Source organism: Leuciscus leuciscus (genome assembly GCF_965113295.1).
Source record: "Leuciscus leuciscus genome assembly, chromosome: 1".
NCBI lineage: Eukaryota > Metazoa > Chordata > Actinopteri > Cypriniformes > Leuciscidae > Leuciscus > Leuciscus leuciscus.
Genome location: NC_138725.1, coordinates 63,460,775 through 63,482,695, shown reverse-complemented (window position 1 = coordinate 63,482,695; position 21,921 = coordinate 63,460,775). Strand labels below are relative to the sequence as shown.

Genomic DNA, 21,921 nt, shown 5'->3' with positions numbered 1-21,921 from the left:
TCCAGAGACACAAAATTAGATACATTTACCTCAAAACCGTTTCTTCTGACTAAATCTCACAAATGTTGATCTTCAGATGAAATGATAAAATAAAAAATAGCTTGACCATTCATCAAAAGTGCTGAGATGAGATTGTGGCCACCTATGGTCAGGAGAAAAAAATACAATTTTACCCTAGGTGGCAGCTTACCCCATGTTACCCTAATATAAATGAATGAATAAATAAATGAATGTCTCGCATACACCTGTACAAAGCGAAAGAAAGGGGGCGCCATATAGTCCCATCATAGACGCTAGAGGGCGCAGCTGAGGGCCTCCATAAACACAACACACGCGCTTAAAGAGCCATATGAAACAGCTGAATGAAAAACGTTTGACACACCGGAACACATCTTTCCCATGTGTTTTGAAGTAAAGAGCAGCTATCACTTCAGATGAGATGTAATATTAGAAGAGAGGCGGGGATGTGGTGGTTTATTCGCAATGGGAAATGTTTTCGGCAGACAGGGACGCCCCAGTCGAGTGACAGAGCAGGACAGGGCGATATTGGTAAGATCAATCAATAAGTCGATCAGCATCATCACACACTCTCTCTCTCACACACACACACACACACACACACACTCGCGCGCATTTGTGTTGGGTTTGTGTCGTTGCATACACGTATAAACATATTATACTGTAGTGCGTCTGAAATGAGTTCATGAACTGAGAAAGAAAGGATTAGATCAGCTGTCCTACTTTGCAGAACACAGAATAGATGTGTGTATGGCGAATAGAATAGAAACGAGTGTAGGCTATTACAGTTTGTTAAATAGAACACAACTGAACAGAGTCTGTAGAATAGAGTTGAATCTGCGTTGATTATTAAATAGAAAAGAGTCTAGTATATAGAACAGAACAGTTTATTATAAAATAAAGTACTACAACCAAACACAGTTTATTAAAGAAGAGTAGAAAAACTTTTATTGAATAGAATGAAATGTCATCAATTGCAGAACCTAATGTATTAGAATAAAATGCAACAAGTGTAGAATACAAGTGAACAGAGCTGTAGGCTATATAATAGAATACAGGTGTAGAGCAGATGGAATAGAGCAGAACAGATCTGCATCGATTGTAGAATAGAGTAAAATAGAACACGGTCTGTTATAGAACATAACAATGTTTGAGAATAGAGTTTGTTATAGAATAGAGAACACATTTTATTTAATAGAATGAAATGGAATAATATCAATTATAGATCATAATGTATTAGAATGAAAGGCAACAAGTGTATATACAGTTTAACAGAGCTGTATGTTATAGAATACAGGTGTAGAACAGATAGAATAGAGCAGAACATATCTGCATCGATTGTAGAATAGAGTAAAATAGAACAGTGTTATAGAACATAACGATTTTCGAGAATAGAGTTTGTTATAGAATAGAGAAGAGCATATTTTATTTAATAGAATGAAATAGAATAGTATCAATTATAGAACATAATGTATTAGAATAAAATGCAAAAAGTGTAGAATACAGGTGAACAGAGCTGTATGCAATAGAATACAACAGAACAGGTGTAGAACAGAGCAGAACAGATCTGTATCGATTATGGAATAGAGTAAAACAACAGTATGTTATAGAACATAACAATGTTCGTGAATAGAGTTTGTTATAGAATAGAACAGTGTACAATATATTATAGAACAGAACAGATTCTTATTATAGAATATAGTAGAACATCTTTTATTGAATAGAATGAAATGGAATTTAATCGATTATAGAACATGATGTTTTAGAATTAAATAGAACTATAAAATAAAGCGTAGAAAACAGAATAACGTTTAATAGAATAATATATAATTTAGATTTACTGTAGAATTTATAGGCTATTCTATTCCACACTAAAATGTAAAATGTAATATTAGCTAATTTAGGGGGCTGACTTACATTTTTAAATTAATAAAATAATTTAACGTAATTCAATTATTAATGCTATATGATATATTTTTAATCTATTAAATGTTTTATATAATATTTAAAGTGCTAAAAATGCATAAATTCAACATTTATTTTTCCCTTCTCAATAACTATTGTTTATTCAATATCAAATAATCACAGCTTCTATTAATAAGACAAGTTAGAAAACAAGCAGCATTGTCAAAATTACAGAAGCAATACTAGAAATATGCGAGTCTTCGAATATTGTGTTTGGACAATGTCTGTGTTTGAGTGGAGTCTGCAGAACACAGTGTTTCAGTGCTCACTTTTGCACGCAGATCCATGTCTGTTTATTCATCTAAGTCGAGAAACTGGCACCTTTATGAATAAGAAGTGCTTCTGTAAGTGAACTGTCATGTTTCTACATCACTTCCTGTCACTGGATCACAGCAGCTGAAACAGCAGAGAGATAAACTGAAACAATATCAGAAGAAAATCACGTTACGGCTGGAGAAAGAGAGACATCTGGCCAAACTGCTCCTGAAGGATGGCAAGAAAGAGTAAGACATTTCAGATTATGTAACCATTCATGATGTCCGATCACCCAAAGTCACCCATCATGCATTGCGCGGTGCCTTTATCGTGTTGACGTGGTGCCACATGGCCAAAGTGGTTTTGGTTGAACAGATTCACTAACACTTGTGACTCATGCATTTCACAGGCGAGCTCTTCTGCTGCTCAAAAAGAAACGCTACCAAGATCGCCTGCTGGACAAGACCGAGATCCAGATAGCCAACCTGGAGCGCATGGTGGGTTTACATGAAATTATTCATATTTAAGAATGAAATCCTTTGATTTAATTTAAATTAAATCTTTAAAAAAGTAATTAAAGGGATACTTCACCGATTAGCATTAAGCTTTGTATCAGTTGAAACCCGGTAGTATTTTCGAATGACCGTGCTTCACCTCCCTCATGTCCCCCTGAGATGAGAGATTTCTGTATTGTGTGTCTGGGAAAAAACCTCAGATGATGCAAAAATCGCCATTTTGCGTCATCGGAGGCTTCCTTGGCCAGAGGCGAGAGACTACAGCCAGTAGTAGGAGCTCGTTCCGCATGTTTTCAACCCGCCCATAGGGGGATCTCACGATAAAACGGCGTCTTTTCAGTTTCGAGTCAACTAGTCGCCTAGTTGTATCATTTCTTCCGATACTGCCCTCTGTAACCGGTAGGCGTGGCTTGGGAGTGGCATCGTAGGGCAGCGAAGCAAGTGCATTCTGGGAGTTGTTGTCTTTCATCCACATGAGCCAAAAATACATTTTCTGGCTTTTCTCAGTCTAGAAGGCACCAACTTCTAAAATAATTCCACATTTCTACTACATAAATGACCCGATTTAAATACACATTAATCTTTCAAGTGGTGAAATATCCCTTTAAGAGATATAAGATAATGAATTACATTCTGAATATGCCTCATTCAGGTTCAAGATATTGAATTTGCTCAGATTGAGGTAAAGGTCATCGAGGGTTTAAAAGCTGGGAATGACTGTCTTAAGCAAATTCATGAGGTAAGTCTCTATATAGACTGAAACTAGTTTAAAGTCAGCATGAAATGGAAGTTGCGATAGTCTTTTTTTCTCTATTGTGGCGTAAATCCGTCTTGAAACGGCTTATTGAACAAGAAAAAAATGTAGGGCGGGGTTTGATTCTGTCCATCGAGAATTGATTGGATGGTTGTGGTTTGCTATTGGTCGATCTCATGTGAGTGACAGGTTGCCGCGCCCTCACGCCAGTAAACACATCATCAGAGAAGAGATGTCACTGCAAGAGGGAGGGGAAGTTATTCTGATTTTAAAAAATGATGTGCACGGATAAAGCATTTATAATAAATTCCATTAAGAATTTTTGTCATATTTGCTGTATTATAACAAGTAAACGCACCTGCAGCTGCTTAGTAATCATTTATTAGTCATGTTAAATGCTGTTATTAGGAGCTAAGGGGGTTCATTGGTCTGTTTTGGTGTTGTGCAGTGGGCGATGTAATTCGTAACAGCATGTTTTGGCAACTGTTGCTCATTGTTCTGGGATTAAAGGCTTAAACCTAACACTCTTAGATTACAGCAGAGCTTACCTGTCTTTGTTTTGTCCTGGACTATAGTAACATGAATCTTCAGAGTCCCTCGAAATCAACAACAGGAAGAAAAAAAAGTCCTTTTTCGCTAAATCCCACATTTAAAGCGTGACTTCCTTAGCAATTGTTGCCACTCATTATATTATCAGAAAAGCTTTTGCTGTTTTCTAATACAAGTCTTTGGAGGATTTGTGTGTTTGATTCCGAAATGTAGAACATGAGTAAGAACACCAACAGTATATTTGCTACAAAGTAAATTAATATTGTCTAATAATATAATATAATAACGGTCCAAAAGTTTGGGGTTGGTACGATTTTTTCAAAGAAGTCTTATGCTCACCAAATCCCATTATGCTATTTTAAAGGTTCCTAATTTTTGTTTTGGAGGTCTCCTGCCATAGGTTTATATGTATCCCAATGTCAAAAAAACTCTTTCATTTGTTATTTGTTCTTTTTGTATCTCTTTTGTTTGTTTCTTTCAACAATGTGAAAGAAAATAATGACAATTTTTATTTTTGGGAGGACTATCCCTAAATACACTATTGTGCATTCAGATATACTGTAGCGCTAGCAATCATAATACGGAAGGATCAAATGTATTGATGCTTGCCCATATTCTTGCTCTTAGAGATGTTTTTCATAAATAATCTTTGCGGTATCCAGTCTTTCCTTTCATATAAGACTTAAAAAGACACCAGATTAAAAAAAATGGAGAGCATTAACAAGTGTCCCTGTGTGGTCGGGACGATGCGTCGGTTTGACCGTATCAATTTGAGTCCTCATCCATTAGAAGTGCATCAAAATGGATTTGCAGCGTCTTCTCGACACGTTGACAACACGAACCAAACTCTTCCAGGCCTCAGCTACAACTACAGTGTTTGAGGGGCAAAGCAGACATCGTTCGCAGGCAGTCAATGAAGAACGTAGGCTGGCATTATAAAAAACTGACCCCAAACTTTTGAGCGAGACTTTATGTATTGATTGATTCAAATTGCAGTAGAGGTGAGAGCAAGTTCACACTCAAATCATGTGTTGTAGGTACATCAAAAACAATTCTGTTCACACAATTCCAGCTTAAATAAGAATTTTCACTGCTTTATGAGCACGTTTTACTGAAAACTGCACTATTCATTTATGTGGGGGGGTTTTTCAGTGCTTGTCTCAGTGAGCAACCGTAACCAAATGGGGGTGGAGGTTAGCGAAAGGTCAATAATGTTATGAATATTTCAAGTTATTTACTGGTCTATTATGAGAATTTGACTGAAGTTTTTTTTTTTTTTGCCACGAATTGATCTTTTATCTTCTCAGGTCATGTCAATTGAGGAGGTGGAGAGAATACTGGAGGAGACGCAGGAGGCCATTGAGTATCAGAAGGTTATACCCGTCACATTCAGAGCGACGCTAAATAGACTTCAAAATCGATGACACTCATGGCATTGCATTACACAACACAATCAAACAAACTAAGTGACATTTATATTATAGAAAGACCGCACAAGAACACTTTTAATAAATGTTTCTTGAGCATCAAATCAGCATATTAGACTGATTTCTGAAGGATCATGTGACACTGAAGACTGGAGTAATGATGCTGAAAATACAGCTTTTACATCACTGGAATAAATTACAGTACTGTGCAAAAGTCTTAGGCATGTTAATATCCCCCATGTTAATATTTATATATTTTGCTGTAGTGTGTCAGTAGGAAATATCAGTTTACATTTCCAAACATTCTTTTTGCCATTAATTGTAATAATCCAGTGAGATTTGTGTATGCACAAGGACTCTGACAACAGCCGGTATGATCTGATCTCACCATCATCGAGTCTGTCTGTGATTACATGAAGAAACAGAAAAAAACTGAGACGGACTAAATCCAGAAGAACTGCGGGAACATCTCCAAGATGCTTGAAGAAACCTTCCTGCAAAGCTACCTGAAAAACTATGCGCAAGTGTACCTGGACAAAAGCCGTTTTAAACGCAAAGGGTCGTTACACCATATATTGATTTGAATTAGTTAATAGAAGTTAAATCAAAAATAAATTCAATTTGTGATTTTATTTTTGAAAGCATTCTCACTTTACAGCATTTTAACAGAAGTGCCAGTACTTTTCACAGTCCTGTAGCTTTGCAGGAAGGGTTCTTCAAGCATCTCGGAGACGTTCCCGCAGTTCTTCTGGATTTAGTCTGTCTCAGTTTTTTCTGTTTCTTCATGTAATCACAGACGGACTCGATGATGGTGAGATCAGATCATCCCGGCTGTTGTCAGATTCCTTGTGCATACACAAATCTCACTGGATCAATATTACTTCTTTCAAAAACCTAAAAGAATTTTACCGGCCCCAAACTCTCGAGTCGTAATGTACAACCACTAAAAACCACCAAATCTATTACAAAAAAAGGCGAATTTAGTTCCTTTTAAGCGTGTCTTGCCGCGATCGTGACGTATAATCCACCCAACCACAGCGTCTTCTGAAGCAAAAAGATACTGTCGTCTAAGAGAAATACTATTTTAAACTCTTTTAACTCTATATTACACTTCCAGTACTGTCTTAGATGCGTTCACAAGTTCAGTTTGCATGAGAAGAAATATACGAAAGTTCAAAGAATCACCACTTCTCACATCACGTGCCACAACGTCCATCTCATGAACGCTCGTGACAGCTAGATCGGAACAGATGGAGTTGATTGATTTGATTACGTCACGATTATATTCAGAATAAAATATTCAGACATTGGCCACACTGCTCTTCCCTGGTTTTTATTGCTTCGAATGTCTAACTGCTTCTTGAAACTTCGTCCCTAACAGCAAATTGATGAACTGCTGGCGGGTTGTTTGACGCTGGAAGATGAGGATGCTGTGTTAGCCGAGCTGGAGGCCATCACTCAGGTATGGGCATCTTTACCTGTCGTCCGTCTTCATCATCGCTCGCTGGTCCTGATCCAACGCCTCTCTATCTCTCTCTCTCTCCGTCCCGGGCCAGGGAGAAGACATAACCCTCCCAGAATTACCCACAGATCCATTGCCAGCGGTGCCTACGGGAGAGACAGGTGTTGTTTTAGTTCTGTCAAACACAGCAGTGTGTGAGAGAACGACATGGCTTTTTTATTTGGCTTTCTGTCACTCTCTTTGTGCTCTGTGTCTTTTGCAGTGAGAAAAGAGGGACGAATCAAGCCGGAGCGAGAGATGCTGGCAGCGTAATGTTTGATCTTACAACCTGGCTCATCGCTTTGGTCTTAATGAAGGAAGAGCTAGGGGAATATAATTGAGAGAAAAGAAGGCTTTCGTGGGATTATTTAATAGGCACGCGTCAGAAGCATTTACCACGATCATGGGGAACTTCAGGGAATGTCAGGGGGATTTAACTTTTTGGGGATTTCCAGACTTGAAAAAGTCATGAATTTCCTGAAAAGGCCAGTTTACAGTAAATCATGAGAATTAAAATGTATTCACAAACGATTCTAATCATTGGTCAAAGACGTGGAATCCCTGTAGAAATGCTGTTGTGACAAGAACAGAAGCACAAATCAAGTTGCTTTGGATAAAAGCATCTGCAAAATGCATGTAAATGACATAGTTTACAGTGAGTTTCTACATGTGTTCTTCTATTAAAACGGCTTTTAGTTTTAGTATGTTTTAGTATGTTCACATTTGATTTAAACCTGAACTATGAGAACTTTTCAGTAGCAAATTTCAATACTTTTCCATTAAAGCACATTTACAGATTCGGTTTGAATAATGTGATTTTTTTTAAAGCCTTTTCATGTATGCAAAGTTTGCAAACCCTTTAAGAGCTTGGGATAAAATCTGTGTATTCTACAATGTAAACTAGATTGATTTCGTGGTTGTGCCACTTGGAGGTGTGTTAGCATCACATGACCACCAGGGGGCTCTTAATATCACTAATTGAGAGGAAATAAATCTCTGCTGACAGATTCAAACTGACAATCCTCTTCCGATGGCTTAGTTTGTGTTTGTAATGTAAACCTTCTGTTCATGTATGGAAGTATTATATGAATCTGTGCCTGTTATTTTATGTATATCAGTTTTAAAATTGAATTCCATGCCACTGATAATGTGTGTTGAAAGTGTGTGTGTGTGTCTATGTATATATATATTATTTTTCTATGCCAATCTATTGAAAACTACTTTCCAGTGATCACAAACGAGTGGAAGAGTCGTGGATATTCACTGGTAAAGTATTCCCATTGAAAACTTGGAAAAACAATCAGATGAAGAAGTAGGCTACTAATTCGATCTAAATGGTTTCTTTCCAACAAACTTTACACATTTATCTTACCCTGTGTGTTAGGAATTTGCTCTGAAAAGAACCTGTTTTCTTCAGTTTCTCATATTCGAAGTGTTCATAGCCAAACCTGACGCATAAAACAATGAAATCATGTTAAACAATAAAGATCAATGTCCAGGGAGCTCTAGAGGAATCACATCCGGGACAGGGCAGGCGCAGGTGTGCGTAGCCACGCCCCACAGCGCGCGGTTTCGAGTATGGGGGCGTGTCTATTGCTGTAAGCCCCTCCCCGTCTCTGTTGCCTCCGCACGGTAGTGTTGAGCTGAGATCAGACTCCCGTGGATCGGAGCAGAGATCCGCAGCTGACCCTCATCACACAGACACACTGTTCGGATAACACATCACGTTCAGCAAAACACCGTTTATGGTTTTAACTGAAGATTTCACCATGTCTCGCACCGACGAGGTTCACCGCATTACGGAAAATGTCTATAAGGTAAAGTGCAATGATCCAACTGTTGGAACAACTTATCGATCACAGGTGGGAATGATCTAATAGGCGAATACATGTGTACGAAAGTGGATGCTTTAAATATGAGTTATCGTCGTTGTTCGTTGTAGTGCATAATTGTCTTGAGTGGGTTTATGGTTAGATTTGTCATCATTAATGAACTTGATGAGAGATCAAGTTTCTCGTTCGTGTCGCTAGTGTCATTAAAATGAAGCTCACCGTGAGAACAGAAGTGATTTAGCGTTGTTCTTTACTTATCTGCCACCTCTCTCTCTCTCTCTCTCTCTCTCTCTCTCTCTCTCTCTCTCTCTCTCTCTCTCTCTCTCTCTCTCTCTCTAACACACCCACATATCTATCTATCTATCTAGTGATCGATGATCACTTTTTACGACAAATGGTTTAAATGTCCGATTACCGATTAATTTTTCTTACTTTTAAGTCTATCTATCTATCTATCTATCTATCTATCTATCTATCTATCTATCTATCTATCTAAACGACAATATTACTTTTTACGACTAATCCAATATACATAGGCCTATAATTTTGTGTTAAATATCTGGTAACTGATATGCAAATAACTAATTATGAATATTTACATTACATAAAACATTTTAATTTATGCAATTACATTTAAGCTGCGTTTGCTAAGTGGCCATAGTTGATTATGTAGCCTAATGTAAATGAATCAATCTTTCGATCTTCTCTCATGCATTTTCATTTTTTCCCCAGAAAACCTGTATTGGTTATGTTTATTGGCATGTGTTCTGTCGGGCATTCCAGCATATGGTTCAGGGAGGGGGACGTGCTGGTGTGTGTTGCAACAGGTTCAGTCAATGTGTGTCTCGTCAATGTTTCCATAGATTCCCAAAAGGTTTGTTTGGCAGTTTTAGGTTTGTAACTTTAAAAAAAGTTAATACTTTCCACACCAGTAGGATTACAGCTCTCATCAGATTCTTAAGCCTGTTAAATAGGCCACCTGAAGTCCAACACCTAAAATGAGGACAAAGAAACTATTCTGGTTGATCAAGGCCAAGCGGATGTATCTGGGGTGTTACTCTTAAAGCAATGGAAACCTAACTATGAAGACTAGCTTACAGCACGATTCACGTAATATTTTCATCTGTTTGACAGATATTTAAATTCTAGTTTACTATGTCAGTCTGTATAGATTTACATTTCATAAACCTAAAGTGGGTTACACCTCACGGGAGGGATTAGACCACTAGCTGTCTATTGGTGATCTGCGTTTGCGTAGTCTTGTCGTTTAACTGGTAATCGCTGTGTGCCAATTCTGTGTTGGCGTCTTTCAGTGGTGGTGCTCAGCTGGATCGTTCGTCCAAATCCACCCCCTATTCAGATAGCTTGTTAAATCGGCCAGCTGAAGAACATGGATTGAGTTCAATAGGAGTGTAGTATTGATGTGTGTGTGTGTGTGTGTGTGTGTGTGAGTGAGTAAGAGAGAGAGGGTGGGACAGATAAGAGGGGTAAACATCAGTGGAAGTGGTGGGATGTTTAACATCTGCTGAAGTATCACAGGAATGACGGAAGCTTGTGTCTGCCAGGGTATATAAAAAAAAAAGTTAAAAAAAAAACATTTCGATTTTTATTTTTCACAATTGCGAGTTTATATCTTATAATTCCAACTTTTTTTATCCTCAAATTTGTGAGTATCTCTAAATTGGAAGTTATAAACTCACAATTCGAACTTTTTTTTCTCCGAATTCTGAGTTTATATTTCACAATTCTGACTTTTTCCTTGTAATTCTGAGTTTAAACCTCGCAATTCGGACTTTTTTCCTCTGAATTCTGTTTACATCTTGCAATTCAGGTTTTTTTTTCTTAGAATTGATTACATCTCTTAATTCAGTTTTTTGTTTTCCGCCATGGAATTTAAAAAACAAATGTAAAAGGTAATTGCCAGTTTTTTCCCCCCCGAATCTGACTGATTTTCACACAATTGTGAGTTTATATCTTATAATTCAAACTTTTCCCTCAAATTTCTTTTGTGACTCAACGCATGGGTGTACCAGGGTGCGCGTGTGTGTGTGTTCTGTTGTTACTCAACTGTGCACACAGAACACTCCCTACCTGTGAGCAATAGCTGTGATCCTGATGGAGTTGCCATGGATTTAAAAACAGGCCTCACCTGTGAGTCACAGCCGGCCCTCAATCACTCATCCTCCTGGCGTCAGACTCTCAGCACCAGGGCTCAGTCATCCAGACAGTGCCACACTCGGTCAGATCTCTCTAATCCCATCAGCCTCCAGGCGAGTACCAGCGGCAGGGCTGACAAGACCTTTGCCAGCTGGAGGGTGACATAACTGCTGTCCACTCACCTGTGTGTGTGAGTGTGTGTGTGGGGGGGGTGAGCTGAGGTCAAGCCACTTATGTGCAGTTTAAGGCCAGACTCCTACTGTGTGCTAATGCAAATTCTAAAGCATTGTTAGCATGCGGTGATATAGGTGCGTGTGTTCTTGCGTCACTGGTGGTAGCAAACCTCAGTACAAAAGGACTTGGCACGGGAGTTACCTTTAAATATGTAGCTCAACGTTGTGGCTTTGATTCCTGGGCAAAATGTGAACCTTGCACTTACTAAAAATCCTCCTGGATTAAAGTGCCTGTTGAATATAGTATATGGAAAAATGGAGATGTCTGTGGCATTGAAGCTGCAGGAATTGTTTTGCTAACTGCTATTTTGCTATCTTTAGCCACACACCTTCTCTTCTATCTCTATCTGTCTGTCTATATATATACTTGATTTTTATTATAAATTGTGTTGTGCCGTATTGTGTAATAAATTAATTGTTGAAATCGAGAGAAATCACATTTTTGTGCAGGCTAAAGTATGATTTCCTTCCTAAGAGGGATTACTTTGAATTGGTGTAGTGCTTTGTTGGAAACCCGTCCAGCTCTGTTGATCAGGGTGTATTAAGAGACATGTGACGGGAAAGGACATGTCTCATCAAGTCTACAGGTGAAACAATGTGATGGGAGTGTCTCTAACACCTCTCCCCAATAGTCAACTTAGAGTGACGTAAACATGGTTACCATGTTCACTCAATTGCAGGGGAAACTAAACTAAAAGAAAAATGTATCCTACGTGCCATGCCTGATATTGGAGAACAAAAAAACAAGCAAAGGTTTCAGTTACAATATGCATATTACTTTCCCATAAATCTGTTTGATGAAAGCATTATCATACCCAACAGGCGTACAATTTCATTTGTTCGGGGACTCATTTCATCAGAGATCACCAGGAGCAAACTTTATATAATTATGTTTTTTGAGAGATTGAGAGGATGTATTTTTCATGTAGGAAATCTGGAAAGGTAGTTTCTTAGCAACAACGTGCTACAAAATGTTTCTGTCATGTCATTCAGTGAGAGACACAGACCGCAGATAGAAACAGACATTGAGAGCATGTATTTGGTTATATTCATCAATAATCCATAAAAGGTTCTTGTTGTGGGGCTAATGTGCTAATAGAGGAGCTGTTATAGTTTTCATTTCACCTAGTTCTTAAAGGGACAGTGCGCCTAAAATGAAAATTCTGGAATCATTATGTCATTTAAAATCCCTTTTGAATTTCTTCCTACTTTACAACACAAAAAGACAAAAAAGCAAAGAAATTTATCAAAAGTAATCCATACAACCGTTTTTGAGGAACAGTACATTATTTACATTAAATGGTTGACAACTTGTGTACAGTGGCGGTTCTACATTGAATTACACCCTGGGCGAGACCCCTTTCGAGCGCCCCCCTTCCCCCCCCAAATATAATTTTTGTTACCCCATTGGCAGATAATGTTTTGCTTGTTTTAAGCAAAAATTCAATTTTTATTTATTTCCCCAGAAAACAAGACTTAATATCTTTTACTACTTTAGTAAAATAACGTTATGCATCTTTATTTAAGAAATGTTTGATATTTGGACTGGAAACAATACAAAAATACTAAGTAAGAAAAGCATTTTTGCAGTGTAATAACTGAACTTGCAACAGTTTTGTTGCAAAGAACAATATTATGGTGAAATTAGATCTCGTGTTTGAGTTAAAAACGAATTATTGTTAAGCATAGCAAGAATCATAGAAAAAAGGCTAACAAATAAGAGTTTTACCCACCAATTAATATTGCCCCTTCATTCATGACATGGATACTAGGGGTGTAACGATACACCAATGCCACGGTTCGGTTCATATCACGGTTTTGGAGCCACGGTTCGGTTCGGTTCGGTTCGGTTCTGTTTGCTGTGGGGGCAGGGTTCATGGCAGGGCACCAGCAATAATAACGCTAGATTAACTTTAACTTTATTAACTGAACTTTATACAGTGGCTTCAGCCTTTCTTTAGAGCACTTAGCACACCTGAGTTAACTAAAATGAAATAAATGCCTCCACTGACTAGTCAGAAATAAACTGCACACCTGAGTAGGGTTGCCAAATTCAGAAAAGTAAAATGCGGGACAATCGTGGTTCTTTATAGGAAAACAAGGGACACTCAAAATATTTGTACTGCATCGCACAATGTACATCATTTCATTGTCTGCAGACAGTTAAGTATATGTTTAAAAGGTTATCAGACAAACACATTTGTATTGCTTAACCTATTTATGTACAATTTAATTCTAAAAATTATTGTAAAGTCATACAAACAAAATGTCACATTACAAACAAACCACCATTCAAAATAACAGCATTTATCTGAAATAGAAAGCTTTTTTAACATTATACATAGGCCTACAGTTCAAAAGTTTGAGGTTTGTAAGATAATTTTTTGGGGGAAAGAAATTAAAGAAAGTAATTGCCTACTTTTATTCAGCAAGGATGCATTACGTTAATCAAAAGTGACAGTAGCCTACATTTATAGTGTTACACAAGCTTTCTATTTCAAATAAATATCTTATGATCTTTACATTCTTCATAGAATCCTGGGGGGGAAAAAACAAACCAGTCTTAAACATTAATAATAATCAGAAATGTTTTGTGAGCATATTATTCCCTCAGGTAGATTACATGTTTTCTTGCGTGGCTGGATGTTGGACTCATGAACAATAATCACGTTGTTTGCATTCGCTAAAATTGATTTGCCGAAATCAAAACGTGGACAGTGAAAAGGAATTACCGTTAGCGCGAGACGAGTCCGGCTTGAAGCGGAAGCGACCAGACGGCAGAGGATTATGTTCGCAAAACAAACAATGATTTGTCTCAAAACGATGATTAAAAAATGCTGTGATATGTCATCATATTGGATGATGACAGGTGTCGGTGATTCGTGATCAGCACTGCTGCTGTTGCTGCTGTATCAGTCAGTGGTTGTGACCGGAGGGTCTTCAATCTCAATATGAGTTGCCATCCTGAAGTGCGTATGTAAACTCTCGAGCGTGATCGATCACCCAAATCACGTGACATGCACTTTATTTAGTAAATAATATTATAATAATATTTAGTAAAACTACAGCTCTTATTAGTTGTTAAAAGTGTACTCATTAATAACTATTTAATCAAATGTCAAGGAAGAAAAAAATTGTTTTGTGACAAAGTGATGTGAGAGTTGGGCCGGGGCAGCAGGGGGCGGGGCGCGTTCGGTTCGACATGAGAGTATCGCGGTTCGAACCGTGGCTGTTGTATCGCGGTTTGTCGGTTCGGTTTGAATATCGTTACACCCCTAATGGATACCGTAATCATATAGAGTAAACATAGTTGCACTGCATACCTTTATCTTTCGCTCGTTTCTAAATTGGGCACCTGATGGCTTTGACCTTTCTTGTCCATCTCTTATTTGGCACTCGATATCGACAATCAACAGATTTCCCCTGTGATCCCCCCATAACTGTCACTCACGCTCACGAGTCACGACCAGAAGTCAAGACTAAACCAATTCACCTTGGTGGTGGTGACCAAGTAATCGTTTTGTATTACCTATTTTTATTAGCCATTCAGACCATTCAGAAAAACAAAAATGTGCAGGAAATATAGAGGCCCGTATTTATAATATTATGAATGAAATGTGCGTTATCTGGAAGAAAGTCGAGGTGTGACTGATAACTTCGATAACTATATGGATCCCCCCCCCTTGTCCGTTCCATTTGGGAGAGACCCAGAGGTGAACTGTCATCCGCGCCCGCGCCTCCGCGCCCCCTCCCCTTTCCCCTTCTCAAACAAACAGCTTCTGTGCACGGCATCTTCTCAGCAAGCAGGGGCGCAAATTTGGCAATTCCCCACACAGTGAAATGATAGATAATAGAAAACCGCTTCGCGGCGCAGATTTGTATTTTTTTTTCTGCTCGTGCCGGCGGTGCCGCCCCCCCAAAAATGCCGCCCCGGGCAATTGCCCGGTTCGCCCGTGCCTAAAACCGCTACTGCTTGTGTATAAACTTGTGTATATTCAAACCTGGCACTTAAACTGTCGAGCTGCATGATTAAATCGTTAAAAGATCGCGATTATTTTATGCGCAGTTTATCAGTGCAGTGCGGCTGATCGGTAGTAAATGCCGCTCCATCAGAATGCCAGAGGGCGCTCAGTACGATAACGCACATCATTCCAGGAAATCTCTATCGCTGTCGAATAAACAGAAGATTGAAATGCTTTGATTGATTAAACATGACTAATAAACACATGACTGCGTTATTCTGTGTAAGAAGCCACATCATCTCACAGAAGGATGCTCAACTGTCGTTATGAAGTGAGTTAAGAGTAAAAGCATGTTATTAAATGTTGTCTTTTGTTGGACAAGAGGTTCATAAATGCTTCTCATTTTTGGAAAGATGTTTGACGCGTGTTGCTTTTTCAAATGCATGTTATAAGTGACTCAAACTCACAGTGCTTTCAGAAGGAGCAGTGTTTACAGAGCTGTACATCAGTGACAAGCTGCACATAAAAAACAGTCGCAGCCAAAGTGCGATTACATGGAAATCGTGCAGCCCTAATAGATTGGGGTGTGCCAGGTTTGAATTTGGAAAGATTTTGTTAGCTTGTATTATTTATTTATTTTTTGAATCCTGTCACTCTCTGCTTTCATTATAAGGGAAAGACCAGCGTTAACATTTGTCAAAACGTCCACTTTTGCCTTTCGCCTATCCATATTTTTCCTACCAAGCCTACTATTATTGGAGGCACTTCCGGTTTGGGGAAGTTCCACTTAAAAAAGACTGAAACTAATCATTGCAAATCATAAGGTTGTGCTACAAATAATCCTTATCTGTCAGTTTGATTTAATGAGCTGTAAAATGTCCTTCATGTTCTATTTGCACGTCAGGAGAGTAATGCAACGCTTGGTATTTTAATGTGACATGATATAACAAGAATGCCTGTGGCAAGAGCTCTTTTCATTCACTGCATTCTTTTCCTCCTGGTTATTTTCTTTTTTTCCTCTTTGTATTCCGCTGTAACAGAATAAAAAAAAAGAACATATACTGCGCATTTTGTGTCTGTTCTCCTGATTTAAATTATGATATGTCACATGAATAATTCACTGGAATGCACTAAGAATCTCGTTTTTAAACCTCACGTCTCTTTCCAGGTGTTTTTATTTATTTATTTATTTTTTTGCACGGATGCTTTAAAATGTAATTGTCTCCCTTTTCACTTCTAGGGCCCTATTTTAACGATCTGAAACGCAAGTATCAAGCGCGAAACGCAAGTAACTTTGTGGGCGGGTCTTGGGCGCTGTTGCTATTATACCGGCGGGATAAATGACTCTTGCGCCTGACGCAAATCTAAAATGGGTTGGTCTGAAGTAGCTTCATTATTCATAGGTGTGGTTTGGGCGTAAGGTGAAATAAACCAATCAGAGCGACATCTCACATTCCCTTTAAGAGCAGGCACGCTTGTTCCATGGCGGATTGCTATTATAACGGCGGATTTGCCAGGCGCACGCCAGGAGCGGTTCACAGCCGAGGAGACCGACGTTCTCGTCAGGGCCGTAAAACACAGAGAAGTGACATGGGATGGAGAAACACACCCAAATTAGCTTCGGTTAAACAGGCGTATAATAATTTGGGTAAATGTGTAAGCTAGATTTATGCTTATTTTTTCACATCTTCATGGACACAACAATGATTTCCCTCGTGTGTTAATATTGTTCCTTGTAATAATGTATGGTTTTCTAAAAATGAGAACTGCTGTGTCTGTGTGCAGATGAGATAACCAAAGTGTATGCGCGTTGTGCACACGCTACATTGATTATGGCCAAACATGCGCCCTTAAAATAGCATATGAATAACATGCGCAACACGCCACTGACTTTAGACTAGGTTTTTCCTGGTCAGTGGCGGAATTGTTTTCCAAACCTGCAAAATAGCACCAGGGAACGTTTGCGGCGGAACACGCCGCCTCTTTGCGCTGAACCGCCCCCGGGAGCGCAAATGGATTTGCTAAATTACCGACGTGCGTCTGTGGAGGGAAAAGTCTGCTGTGCGCGGGTGCAAAATAGGAATGATACATGCGTTGGTGTACAAAGTAAATTGCGCTGGGTGCAAGATAGGGCCCCTAATCTCTATTAACAGGGTTTACTGGAATGTTTCCAAAGCAGGTACAGTAAATACAATATTTATTGTCTGTCAAAATGACGGAAATCACTGAAATATTATTTACTCAATATAAAAAATATCAATATTACTCAGTTCCAGTTATTGAACGTTTTTAATTAAGGCAACGTTTTACATAATACAAACATATATTACTACAGTGATATTTAAAATGTCTATATTATTGCTGTGGAAATAATCAGTCTTTTGGGGTATTCATTGTCGGTTGTCGTGATTTGTTAGTGCTTTTATACGTAAGTTTCCTTTTAATGTTCGATGGTTGAAGGGTGAGTAGAATAATGTCATCTCGTTGCATCCAAAATGCTTATTGCGTTCATAGAGCGAACCTTTCACTGATTGTTTAGTTAAACGGAACTATAATTCGAGCAAAGCATCATTGGGCATTGGAAAAAGGTGGATAATGATGGGGCTGTTTCAATGATTTTCACAACTTTCTCATTATTTACTCTCAAAACTGTACCAATGCTGTTTTCTTTTCTTCTGCGAAACAATAGAGAATATGGTCTAAAAAAAATTCTCTCACAATTGCGAGTTTACATCCACAATTTTGTCGAGGGGGTCAAAATGACAATTTTCACCTGAAATTTGGTGCCAAATTACAGGGGGGTAAAAATGATTTCAGAAAAATGGCTGCATTTTATTTTAATTTTTACACAGAGATTGGTTGGTCTATTAGGTATACCTGTTTACTTTAGCAATCTTTGTTGCATTATATGCCAATGGTGAACAGTTTTTTTTTTTAAATCTTCATTTTCAAGGCCCTATATAGTTCGATCTCAATGCAGCTCCATGTTCAATTTGTTAAATGTTACCCACTTTAAATGGTCGAAAACCAAATGTGGTTCACTTTGCACACAGCTGATACTTATTGTATTTAAATGGGAATGTCTGAAGAATGAATAATATCTTGTTTCCCCCCTGTCAAAACAATTGCATAGAACATTCCCATCTGATACCCAGAAATGGTCAAGTTGAGGTACATTAACTTGCTCTCAAAAGTGTATTTATTAGAATCTTTATTTGAATCAGTTTCAGGGATAATTGGAAGGGATGTTGTTCATTGTAATGTTACTGCATTGATATCCCAATATCTCTGGGATTGAACCCATTTAGGACCTTAAAAATTAAGATCCCAAAAGAAAATGTTCCCTAAAAACTCCCTATTAAGAATTAGAATGGAAAGTAAGATATCTTTAATACTTTTAGAGTTACAGGCATGCAAATCTAGGATTTAACCCTATAGGGGCTTTAAAATGAAGATGCCAAAAGAAAGGTTTAAGAGCCAAAATCTAAAAGGATATTAAGGTTGTCTTTAATACTTCTTGAGTTACAGACATGCAAACTTCTGGCAAAAAAACACAAGAAGTGCTTTTTCCCATTTTTGAACTGTCACCATTGGCACATAATAAAACAAAGATTGCTAAAGTAAACATATTTTACTAATAGACCTACCAGTCTCTGTGTAAAAATAAAATAATTATGCTGTCATCTTTCTAAAATCATTTTTACCCCCCTGTAATTTGGCTCCAAATCTCAGGTGAAAATTGTCATTTTGATCCCCTTGACAACATAGTGGATTACTTTGTTGACATTTGACAAATAATAATTGACATTTTAATATTTTGGCTTTCTTCTTAATTTATGTATTTCTTTCACCAGAAAAAAAAAGATATATATATCAAAATCAATTATTAGCTGGGGACCTCTGGTTGAGTTGACATGGAATGACGATGTAAACTCGCAATTGTGAGAGAGAAAAAGTCAGAATTGTAAGAAGTCATGATTACCTTTAAAATATATATATATATACTGTACAGGCCAAAAGTTTGGAAACATTACTATTTTTAATGTTTTTGAAATAAGTTTCTTCTGCTCATCAAGCCTGTATTTATTTGATCAAAAATACAGAAAAAAAAATAAATAAATATTGTGATATATTATTACAATTTAAAATAATTGGTTTTCAATTTATTATACTTTAAATGATCATTTATTTCTGTGATGCAAAGCTGAATTTTCAGGATCATTACTCCAGTCTATCACATGATCCTTTAGAAATCATTCTAATATGATGATTCATTATCAAAGTTGGAAACAGTTCTGCTGCTTAATATTTTTTCATAACCTGTGATACTTTTTTAGGATACTTTGATGAATAAAAAGTTTAAAAAAAAAGAAGCAAATGTTTTAAAAATAGAAGTCTTTTGTAACAACAATATACACTACTGGTCAGTAATTTGGGGTCAGTAATTTTTTTCTTTCTTTTTTTGAAATAAATCAATACTTTTATTCAGCAAGGATGTGTTAAATTGATCAAAAGTGATAGTAAAGAAGATTTATATTATTAGAAAATATATATTTTTTTATTTTGAATAAATGCAGTTCTTTTGAATCTTTTATTCATCAAATATATTAGGCAGCAGAACTGTTTCCAACACTCATAATAAATCAGAATATTAGAATGATTTCTAAAGGATCATGTGATAGACTGGATGTCACATGTGACACTGAAGACTGGAGTAATGATGCTGAAAATTCAGCTTTGCATCACAGGAATAAATGATAATTTAAAGTATAATAAATTGAAAACCAATTATTTTAAATTATAATAATATATCACAATATTACTTTTTTTTCTGTATTTTTGATCAAATAAATGCAGGCTTGATGAGCAGAAGAAACCTCTTTCAAAAACATTAAAAATAGTAATGTGTCCAAACTTTTGGCCTGTACTATAATATAATATAATATAATATAATATAATATAATATAATATAATATAATATAATATAATATAATATAATATAATATAATTTTATTTGTTATTATTAACATTTTTTGTCAATTCTTTGGAGCTTGACAGATGTAGTCACTATAAATTGTTGTATGAAAAAAAGACCTGCTTAAAGATTCTTCAAAGTTATCTTTGTTTTTCATGGAAAAATAACAGATAATGGGTTTGGAACAACATGGGAGTGAGGAAATAGTCCAAATGTAAATTTTTGGGTGAACTACCCTTTTATTTGTATCCTTTTATGAACCAAATATAAACCTCTAAGAGAGAGAGAGCGAGCGAGTGAGATTTTTTTTTTTCCTTGTAATTGGTAAGTAAACAGAGATGTACTCTTGTAGTGTAAACTATAGCAGCTGTTTGCTCCTTCCGAGGCTTTTAAGGACTGGGAGTTTGTACTCAATCCTATGAAATTCCCACGGCCCTTTGACAAATAAACAATCGATGCGTTCGCAGTTTTTCCGCTGACAAGTTAATGGATCTCTCGACCCTATGATCACTCGCGATGTATTTAATAACAAGTGTAAAACAACTTTCCCCGGTCGCCTTTTTGATCTCGACAAAGATGTAGCTTTTGTCGCTGTGTCAGAAGTCCCTGGGCCCCAGGAGATTGCATTTATCATAGGTTTCCCGACAGTCATTTGAAAAGGAATGGGTTTTATAAGAGATGGATTCACTCCGCACACCCACTCTCTCCTCTCGGTCCGGGGGTGGATGGCTCTGAGCCGTTGCCACATCTTATTGTCTGAGCTCTCTCTTCAAAGAGCTCTCTATCTCTAATACTCAGAGCTCACAAGTAATGTTGCACTGCGCTCACAGAATACACACCTTATTTAACATTAACAAGAACGCGCTTTGGGTTTTTTTGCATAATGAATCAACACATTAAACCTGATGAGGTTAACTAAGGCGAAAGCTTCATGCATGTGGAATGGAAGCTTGGTTTGGCATATCAATTATTAATTGAAGAAATTAGTGTTTCTACTGTAAATTTTGGCCCTTTGGATTGTTTTTTTATAGAAATTAGGTTATTTAATTTGTCTACTATAATGTCAAACAGGGTGTATACATCATCACAAATAAACTTTGTCTTTTTTTTTCTTTCTTCTTTTCACTAAATGTCATTTTCCACCATTTCTCAAATCACTTTTTGGAATAAAATATCTGGTTCCATCTTGCTAAGGATAATTTATTTTAATATGCAGCTTGATTGGAATAAGCACAATTCATATTTTCCTTCCTTTTTGCTCTTCATTGACACTTTTGTTTCAGTGGCAACCAGGTATTTACGTATAAGCCTAACTTTACTTAAAATTTGACTTTAAAATCTAACTTTGATAAAATTGCATTAGTGGCAAAATTGTTCGTTGCTATGGCTCGTTTCTGCCACAGAATAAAACATTTTAAAAGATAATTGCGACTTTTTATCTCACAATTTGCATGTTATAAAGTCAGAATTGCAAGAAATAAACTCCCAATTGCGAGATATAAACTCACAATTGCAATTGCATGTTTTAAAGTCAGAATTGTGAGATATAAACATGCAATTCTGAGAAAAAAGTTAGAATTGAGAGTTTATTCCTCGCATTTCCGACTTTATATCACGTTATTTTTAGAAAAAGTCACTCTTTTATCAATTTTTTTAAACTTTTTTATTCTGTGGCGGAAACAAGCTTCCATAGTGAGAACGACTTAGTAAAACAAAATAATTTTTAATTAATATTGAGTGTTTCAGTGCACACCACCACTTTTTGTTTAGATCAGTTT

General features: G+C 37.1%; 2 protein-coding genes across 10 annotated transcripts in view; both read left to right on the top strand.

Moving 5' to 3' along the window:
- Positions 1 to 379: 379 nt before the first annotated feature.
- Positions 380 to 7,967, top strand: chmp6a (charged multivesicular body protein 6a). Of its 3 annotated transcripts, XM_082144104.1 has the most exons (8): positions 380 to 549; positions 2,377 to 2,486; positions 2,648 to 2,735; positions 3,406 to 3,492; positions 5,364 to 5,429; positions 6,865 to 6,945; positions 7,040 to 7,106; positions 7,208 to 7,967. In XM_082144104.1, exons 1-8 carry the CDS (start codon positions 484 to 486, stop codon positions 7,255 to 7,257), a joined length of 615 nt encoding a protein of 204 aa, XP_082000230.1. In that variant the 5' UTR covers positions 380 to 483; the 3' UTR covers positions 7,258 to 7,967. The 3 variants fall into 3 exon arrangements, with proteins under 3 accessions (XP_082000230.1, XP_082000229.1, XP_082000228.1); XM_082144103.1 differs by having other exon boundaries at positions 7,040 to 7,967; XM_082144102.1 differs by having other exon boundaries at positions 6,865 to 7,106.
- A 654-nt stretch (positions 7,968 to 8,621) lies between these two features.
- baiap2a (BAR/IMD domain containing adaptor protein 2a) overlaps positions 8,622 to 21,921 on the top strand; it is a 98,807-nt gene continuing 85,507 nt past the window's right edge. For 6 of the 7 annotated variants that reach the window (XM_082142778.1, XM_082142777.1, XM_082142776.1 and 3 more), the window contains exon 1: positions 8,622 to 8,801. In XM_082142778.1, coding sequence (XP_081998904.1) covers positions 8,730 to 8,801 — 72 coding nt within the window. In that variant the 5' untranslated portion in view covers positions 8,622 to 8,729. The remainder of the gene's footprint in view (positions 8,802 to 21,921) is intronic. The other variant, XM_082142780.1, reaches the window with a different exon arrangement.